Source organism: Nematolebias whitei, chromosome 16 (assembly GCF_014905685.2).
Source record: "Nematolebias whitei isolate Nwh7 chromosome 16, NemWhi1, whole genome shotgun sequence".
Lineage (NCBI taxonomy): Eukaryota > Metazoa > Chordata > Actinopteri > Cyprinodontiformes > Rivulidae > Nematolebias > Nematolebias whitei.
The window spans coordinates 8,435,212-8,444,775 of NC_056513.1; the positions used below are offsets into that span (position 1 = coordinate 8,435,212).

General features: G+C 41.0%; 1 protein-coding gene across 1 annotated transcript in view; it reads left to right on the plus strand.

Moving 5' to 3' along the window:
* sorcs3 (sortilin related VPS10 domain containing receptor 3) overlaps positions 1 to 9,564 on the plus strand; it is a 313,538-nt gene that overhangs the window by 154,769 nt on the left and 149,205 nt on the right. Inside the window, exon 3 of the mRNA XM_037689623.1 lies at positions 8,663 to 8,762. Coding sequence (XP_037545551.1) covers positions 8,663 to 8,762 — 100 coding nt within the window. The remainder of the gene's footprint in view (positions 1 to 8,662; positions 8,763 to 9,564) is intronic.

Consider the following 9,564-nt stretch of genomic DNA (forward strand, 5'->3'; position numbering starts at 1 on the left):
CGTCCATCCATCCATCCATCCATCCATCCATCCATCCATCCATCCATCCATCCATCCATCCATCCATCCATCCATCCATCCATCCATCCTCTTTACCTGCTCCTTCCTTTTTGGTTGTGGGGGTCGCCGTTGCAATCACTGTGCGAGGGACGTGGTACATTTCTGTACATTTAGGTACTTTCTGGTGGAGTTTGCATGTTCTCCTCTGGTTTTTCATCAGTCTGATAACTTTCGTGTTAGGCTGCCTTCAGGCCTTTCTTGCAAAAGAGATCTGTGATCTCAGTGGCCTGGTTAAATAAAGGTTAAAAATAAATATCCACTCAGAGTCATATTGTAGCCATATCTGGGGACACCTGGCAACCCCAGGAGGAGCTGTGGAGTGTGGCTACAGAGAAATATCTGAAGTTTATTTATTTCTTTTGACCTGCTGCCTTTTGATCCACCCACCAGTAATGGATGGATGGACGATGAATGGATGGAAGGTGGCGGAACAAATATTTTGGAATCTATTACACCTTTACTCTGTTCAGAGGTTCCAGTAAAACTCATTCCTGATGCTTGTTCTCTTCAGCCCCACCTTTGAGCAGTGCCTAATTTTAAAACACATTAAAGTTGGCTGAACTGAGCCGCATTAAATGGAACCAACATGGCAGCGACACTTGTACATCCAGTAACAGTGAAGTATGACAGCAGTGTTTCTGCCTGAGCTCTGTCTGGAGAGCCTCCTCTCATATTTTGGATTAAAGCACTTCATAGGCCTGCAGTAACAGACTACCATATTTTCCAGCATATAAGTTGCATCAGTTGTAAAAAGCGTCATAGGAAAAGGAACGTATATAAGTCGCTTCGGAGTAGAAGTTGCGTTTATTATGCGTCACCGCTGACCCCTGGGAAACGTGGGCCATGCCAAAAATCTATTGTCAGCTGTGGGAGCACGTACGGGAGGACTCGCTGTTGCAGTTCTTTGAAACTTAACTAGATTAACACTTAAAACTATTATTTTTTTGCTCGACGTTATAGCAAAGGTCTGTCTCAGTTTAACTTTTACCTTAATAAATGCACATTAATCATCAATGTTTGGCAGGGGTGGGGGTACAGGAACAACATATACGCCTACCGGTATTGTCAAAAGCCTAGAGGGCCCTCTCACACCTCTAAAGGCTGCAAATGGTAATGTTTACTCTGGTTTATGTCAATATGAAAGAACATTTAAAGCGTCAGTCAAAAATTTTGTTGTGATATATAAAAAAAAAAAATATGTCGCTTCGGCGTACAAGTTGCAATCTATGCAAAAAAACTGTGACATTACACCGGAAAATATGTTAACTGTTGCAGGTGACTCTGCCAGCCATTCATCCAGATGTTTACTTGCCTGTGTCGGCTCGTTCAGCCTCTCTGGGAGGCTTCTCGTTACGCCTCAGTCTAAATGGCAGGGAAGGCCAGGACAAGTCGCCAGTCGCTGCAGGCCCATCTCATGGACATGCACGCTTTGGTTTACACCTCGGGCACTTCTTCCTCAGCCAGCATCGATCCTCAGCTCATCTGGCTGCCCAGGCACCTACTGTGAATTCAATCAGGCCCAGATTTGATTGTACGAAAAAAACAACAGCTTTTATTTGTGAAGCGACTTTATCAGACAGCTTTGCATCATTTACTTTAGCTACAAACAAAAACGACTCTTAAAATCTCACAGGGTTAATGAAACCTCCACTGGTGCGTTTGGATTCCTTTTGGCCACCTTTGGATGTTCCTGAACCAAAAGATGCAGGAAAACCTTAAACGCTTAATTTAGGTAAACAAAGATAATGTGGCCAAGGGACCAGATTACGCAGTGTGTATGTTTAGCAGAAGAAAACAAACTTAAGGGTAAAAAAATGGTTAGTGAGCCGGATCCAGTTTTCAATCCAAGAAATCCACATTTAATTTGACTAATGAAGGGTCCAGGTCTGGAACCCTGGTTTGGTTGTAAGAAGGCTTCTCAGGCAGGTGGAGTTTGTACTTCTTATGTTTATAATGAAAAACTAAAGCAAGTTGCTGAAAAACAAGAGTGTGTTTAATGCAACACCCCCCACCCCCCATGCTTTGAATTCAAACTTTTTTTTTTTTGGTTGTTTAGTTTTTTGGCGACGGCTCTTTATAGCCCTCTGTCTGCTCACTCAGTCTCCTGGATCGGATCCAGGCGATGGGTTCGTGTGGAGGATCTGTGTAGCTGGACCAGAGCTCGCTCTGTTGTGCACAACTAGTTTGCTCCGAGAAGAATAAAACAAAAACTGCAACAATTTAAACAATTTCCTCTTAAACGTCGGCAGCCCTTTGACCCCATCGAAGGTTTGACGGCTCAGAAGCCTTAGGCCTGGTTTTACTTCAGGCCGTCTGGTCAGAAATCACTTTCTTCTTGTCTGTGTGACTCTTAAGAACAAACAACTGAGCAGTTGTAGCTTGGCCTCCACTCTGAAACGCACCTGATGATGCTTTCATCTTCAGACTCCTGGTGAATGTTGATTAGATGTTTTCTACCCTCATTGCATCTCTCTTCAGTCCGTGGAAAGCCTCAGATTTAAATGAGAAAACCGTGGATTTCCCTGCACCGTGACTTCTACATATATTATTTTCTCTTTGCTCTGCTTTAGGGTGATATGCTTCCTTTGTTTGAACAACTAAAATGGTTTGGTTTGGTAGGATTTTTCAGTGTTTGAAGTAAATGTTGTTCTTTTTCCCCTGAGAATGGTCAGCGGTGCTGTACAACAAAACTGAATTGTTCTGCTTTATTGGCAGCCATCTGGCAAAACCTCACAAACGCTCCCTAATGCAGTTTCTGCCTGCCTTTTATTCCAATCATTGATGTCCACAGACTGCGATGCACCGCATCATATCTCCGTTTGGCTCGCGAAAAATGGAAGGGCTTCACTTCACAAACAGCACAAAATGAAAACGCACACCTTGTGGCAGCGTTGCTGACCTCGTGTACTGTCTAAATCTCATTAAAGCTAAAAATACTTCAGCGCTGAAGGGAGACAAGAAAGGGGGGAAACTGAAAAGAGATCATTTTGGTGTGTTTTCTCACTTAATTACAGTTTCAGCGGTTTGTAAAGTCTGCTTCATGGTCAAAGATTTAGAGAAAATCCTGCATTAAAGACACTCATTTTAAATCCTGAGTCATATCTGCCTTTATCTCTCTTTCTGATTCAGACAAATGTATTTTAAACTCAAAACAGCAACTAATTCTGCTGCAAAAACTTTAAAACTGCTCGTCTCAACAGAAATAAAACTAGGTTGCTTTTGTAAAGAGCACTCTGGCATTGAATAATAAATTTAATCACCCTATTTTTTTTTTTTCTGTTTATTTTTGACTGTACCTTCTTGTCTTCTCACATGGAGGCCAGGCAAACCTAGAGGATCACATGTTCATTATGTGAGGGGAAATCTCTTCCTGTGCAGTCGCTCAGGAACATTTAGGCTCCAAAGATTTTACAGCCAAAGATGCTCATCAAAACAAGTTTACTTCCAAGATTAATGTGTACATAATTATCCAATTAGATGAATCATTTTTATTGAATCACATGAAGTGACTCACATGACTTTGGAAACTACAGAGAGATCATGAGTTGTACAAATAAGAAAAAAATAAAAGCATATTGCTCAAATCACATCCTCAGTTCATTCCTTGTGCTTTCATTTGATACCAGGCTTGGAGCTTTTTCTTGCTTGATCTTTTTGCTCTCGTTTTAGAACAAAACTTATGTAAACGGTGTCAACTCTGAATTTTTACAAATGTTTTGGTCAAATAGTCACAGGGTTCTAACAAGCGGAAGGATTTCAACCATGAAACAAACTCATCGTGCGAAAGGTTTCTTTCAAAAATTAGGTTGCCAGATCAGAATCCAAGAGGGCCACCTGTAAACTATCCACCCCTGAGGAAGCCATGCTTTCTAGTATTTATATTGCTAAACAGTAGTTTCCTTAAATGATTGGGGTGGATGAAGATTTATAGTGGCCAAGGCCACAATTAATTCAAATCCCTTAGCGACGGCGGACATCAGCAAATGGCTTTTTAACCCATAAAGTGTAAAGTCACATATTCAGAAGAAAGTACCTTACTTTGCACCGTACACGTCGCACCGCCGTATAAGTCGCATCAGTCCAAATATGTCTAATAAAGTGGAAAAAATATATAAATGTTGTTTTGCCATGTAGGTCGCATCTATTATGTGTCACCGCTGACAACCCGGAAACGTGGGCCAAAAATTTATTGGCTGAAAAATGGCGGCTGCAGTAGTGTGCATGGGAGGACTTTAACAAGAATTTAACAAGATTAACACTTAAAAACAGTTTGTTTGCTCAACATTATAGTAAAGGTGTGTCTCAGTTTGACTTTTCCTTAATAAATGCACTTTAATGATGAAATCAGCTGCATTTCGCCTGGGCAGCGCGGCGAAATGCAGCTGATTTGACGTTTGCGGCAGTAGTTCTGGAGCGAGACGAAGGTGGCTTGGTGTGGCAAGCCAAGTGTCTCATTAATAGCCACTTTTAACTATTAATGAGACACTTGGCTTGCCATATTACTCGAGCGCCCTCTAGCGGCTGAAAATGGTAGTGTTCAAAATTTTCCATGTCTGAATGAATGAAATCGTCAGATCTCAGCCAAAAATTGGGTTCAAAATATGGGAAAAAAAATTGAACATTAGCCGCTTTGCTGTATAAGTCACAGGCCATGCTAATGTATGCAAAAAGGTGTGACTTATAATGTACAGAGAAAAGTATGGTAGTGTTCACAACCATTTAGGTTAAATAAAATATCAAAAATAAAGATGGCCACCTGCGAACCATTCCAGCGTGGCCATGCTTTAGGTTATAAGGACTTTTTTTTCCTCAACAGAAAGAATCTTCACTCTTTTTTTAATTTAATTTTATATAAAACAAGGCACCACAGTAGAAAATCTGGATAATCCTCTTGGAGTGTGCAGCTCAGGTCAAATTGAACTTGTCAGTCCCTGAAGACTTAACGCGATTAGAGGGACAAGGTCAGGCTAAATTTGGCTGGAAAAACACTCTGAGCCTCAAACAAAGGCTTTTAGTTCATCTTAATGTAATTTGTGCAGCGTTTAATTGTGTTTGTCAAACAGAAGTTATTGACTGACATTATTAAAAACTGCAAACTTTATTCGCCCAAAATGTATTAAAAGTTAATTCCCGTAGCGCATAAAATGAATAATAATAGGAGCGGGGGGATATTTACTGCAGGACCGCTTTAGGAAGATGTCACATGAGACGTTGTGTTTGTGTGGGGACATTTCCAAGCTTTCACCAACAAGCATTCTTGTTTCTCCCTGTTTTAGGTTTATGTCTGAGCTTCTGTTAAAACTATAAGAAATTGTTGGAGGCCATTAGCGGGAGTGTGCAACACCTGCAGATGACTAAATGGATCAGGGGCCGCAGCGCTGCAGGGATCATGACCTCCACTGGGACCCCTTAAAATGTTGCAAAACAGCACATTTCATCACTAAATCAGAGGAATTTTACTACATCTGTCTCCCTTTACCCTCATCCTGTCACCATTACATTTGATCGTTGCTGAAATCACAATCAGAATCAACTTTATTGTCATTGCACAGTTAAGCGAAGTGAAAATACAATCCAGTGCAGCCATCCAACAACAATAGACGGAAATGCATGGAGGATGCAGCTTCGTGTGAAGTGCTGCCCTTATCACTTAGATAAGAAAAAGGAATAAAAACATCAGGAAAGAAGGCATAAAAGGGGGAGGGGGGAGGGGGGAGGAGTCTTCATTAACGAATAGTATTTATCATGTCTCTCCATGGCCCTGAAGCAGTCGAGCAGAGATTAAATGTGCAGCTCTCAGGTTTCACAGCAGTGTTTTTCTTCACCTCTGTGTTAATGTGTGGAAGAAGTGATGCTGTTTCTTCATGACTCGTTACTTCGCTTTGTAATCACAGCAGACGCCGTTTCTCTCCGAAGCACTCGGAATGAGCGACACCTCGTTACAGTGTCACTGCTTCCCTCTAATATACTGTGTGTGTGTGTATGTATGAGTGTTTTTTTCTTGCTTGTCTGATGCGGTGCAGCGTGACAGATCCAGGAGAGTGGAGGGAGCAATTTTATCCACCAACAAGCGCAAAGGAGGAGCCAAAGGGTGGCCAATGGTGGTCTTGGCCCTGCAGATTAATCTTTAGCTACCCCAAAGGCCACCCTAATCCATGAAAACTATACTTTAAGTAATCTTAAAATTAGAAAGCATAGTTTTCTCAATGATGGGAGTGGTCAGTTTACATATACGTATATGGTGGTGGCCATCTTAGATTTTGATATGACAATCCAATCTTGGATTGATCTTTCTTATGCTTAAGATGTAGCCACATACAGCCCAAATTCCAAATGAGTTGAAAAGGAGGTGCCGTGGATGCATTCCCATCTATCTGGAGGCAATGTTGACTGCCGAGATCTTGGAGGTAGTGGGAAACATGGCTTGCGACAGCGGAAGGACCGAGATCATCCCCGGCACCTGCAGTTAAGTCCATAGCAACGAGGGGCTCGGCAAGCTGCTGGGAGAAATGGCCATCGCTCGGGGAGGAGTTCTGCCCGGCATTTAGCCAGTCCTGCCGCCCAAGAGGACCGAGAGGTCTGCTAGGTCTGGGTGGATGGATCGGCATCTCCAACCAGTTTCTTTGGATCTGCTGTGGGACAGACTGCTACAAGCGACCCTTCCTGTCCACAGCCATCATCTATAACTGAAACCAGGATGATGAGCTACAACAACAATTAATTTCCCTTTGGGATTACCAAAGTATTTTTGAATTGAACAGAATTTTTGTATTGAAAATTTTTGAATTTAATTGAATTGAATACCAACATGGAAGTCAGTACCTCGCATATTTATTTATTAAAATGATCACACTCACAACATGCACTGACGGAACAAACGGAGGGTACTTTCAATCCCCTCGTCTCTGTCCATGACGGGAGACAACAAATCAAAAGTAAAGGAGAAAAAAATGGATAAATACGTGTCTGGGTATTTGTCTTGTACAAAGTACATCATCAGTGCAGACTCCCAAATGTTCCACTCACTGGTCATTAAAAAGTGATTTTTTTTGTGGAGACATGTCAGCCCTTTAAATTATTTCCTAAACCACTGGTCTGTAGAGATTAACCCCAACAGTCTTTACAAACAGTCTTAATTGGACCAACAGAACCGGCTTCAGAAACAGCAGCTATAAAACATCAAATACAAACGTCTATAAATTAAGGTTATAAAATCAAAAGTGGCATTTAAATCATCTAGTGACGTTACTTATTTGGTAGCCTAGAACCTTTAGGTCTTATTTGATTATTTCAATTCTTCCGTAAGTGAAACAGGGGGGGGGGGGGGGGCTGAAGCTGTAAGCTGTTTTACTACATGGGCTTTGCAACAGGTGTGGTCAGGTGCAGTGTTGTAGTCAAGACCACCTAACCCGAGACCAAGTCAAGACCAAGACCAGTCTCGCGTACTACAATCAATCAATCAATTTATTCACTCGATTCAAAAAAAATTATCATCAGTTTACAAACACATTCACTGACAACACTTATTTACACGAGTGAAGGGGGAGCAGGAAGAAGAACATCTTGTATAGACCCGCCCCCTTTCTCAATAATTACAAAAATGTCATGGCCGTATACATTAAACTACCAAAACAAGTTGCAAACAATATAACAACAACAATAACATGCATAACAACATATCACTCTTCCCATTAACAACTTAAAAGTGTATAAGAGTTGATCATTCTTTTTTTTTAAAGTGTTTTGAATTGGTTTATTGTAGAGCATTTTTTTAACTCCTCAGCCAAACTGTTCCATAGTTTTACTCCATGCACCGAAATGCACATTTGTTTTAAAGTAGTACGCACAGTTTTACTATTGAAATCATACTTCCTTCTATTATTTCTATCACATGAACTTAAGAAAAATAACTTTTATAAATTAAATTATGTACTAAATGTAGTTTAAATTAAAACGACAACACTAGTCAGCTGCTCCCGGTTCCAAATCCTGATTGAACAGGAGGCACAGAGGGCGACCTGGACCGTCCGGTCTGTAGAAGCTGTAATGCGCTACTTAAAGGCACATTTGGTCATTACTGATGATAGATTCATGTGGAGTTTCTGGGGACTGGGCTGGCTAACAGACTCATTCCCGCTCTTTAATTATTAAAGCCCAAGGGTTCTGGAACATCCACATGTTTTTGCACTCGTCATATTTTATTTGATAGTAGTCATCAGCAGGGAATAAATTATTCACCGTGTCAGGCCTCAGAGGACTTGTGAAGGGTTGGTTTGAGTAGGAAGTTGAGGATGACTTGTTAACCCTCCCTTGTCTCATTGCCTCAGATTAACTGGCTCAGACTGGCTGCATGTTCAGAACCAGACGAGCATTTATTCTGCTTCCTCTGCTCCTCTGGGAGTGATATTGCATTCTTTTTCATCAGTACAAAATCAGAACTTTTCGACATGAACGCTGCAACATCGCAGTAATCTTTGGTCTGTTTGTTTACTCGTTCGATTTTTCTGGGAAATGTTCCGTGTGCTTCAGACTCGTCAACAGTAATTTTACTTCTTGCCCTTCACACATTTGTTCTTCTTGTGTGTTTTTGTTTTTCTCCCAGATCTGCAGACTACGGCTCCACATATGAGAGAATGAATGATAAAGTTGGTTTCAAGACTGTCCTCAGTTACTTATACGTGTGTCCGACCAACAAAAGAAAGGTGAGTGTTCACCCAGAGAAGCCATGTTTCTGCCTCAGATTGGTAATTTACTAACGAAATTGTAAGATATAAATTTTCAGTCAAATATTTCTCATTGTTAGACATGTTTGTATACATTTGTTTAATTTATCCTGTGTACTGTTTTACTACAGCTGTTAAAAAAAACAAAAACATTTTAATTCCGTAAAAATGGTAAAATAGCTATTTTCTATCAAAGTTAGTTTTTTTTCCCTTTAATATCACATCAGTGGACTCTTACACTTTTTGGTTTGCAGAAAATAAACAGATTTATACTGGTTAAAATCAATGTGATTGGGTTTCATGACAGATTCAACAGAAAAGGAAATATATAATTGGTACATAAAAGTAAAGAGTGGTGGGGTGGAGTAGAGGTTAAAGTTCTCAGACAGGGCTTTACAGATGTTTAGGTCCATCCATCCACCCCCCCCCCCTTCCCCCCCACCCTCCCTCCCTCCATACAGTAGAATGTAACACAAAGTGCTTTAACACATAGAAAATAACAAAAAAAGGCAGAATAATACAGCATTTAAAAAATATGACTTCTTCTTTCAGCTTTTCTCTCTTAATGGGTCTCCACAGCGAGTCCTCCTCCTCCATCTCTGTCCTCTGTGTCCTCTGTCCTCACTCCAACTCCCTCCATGTCCTCTCTAACTGCATCCATATATCTCTTCTTGTTTCTTTCCTGGCAGCTGCATTTCTAACATCATTCTACCAATATACCCACTGTCCCTCCTCTGGACATGTCCAAACCACTGTCCCTCCTCTGGACATGTCCAAACCA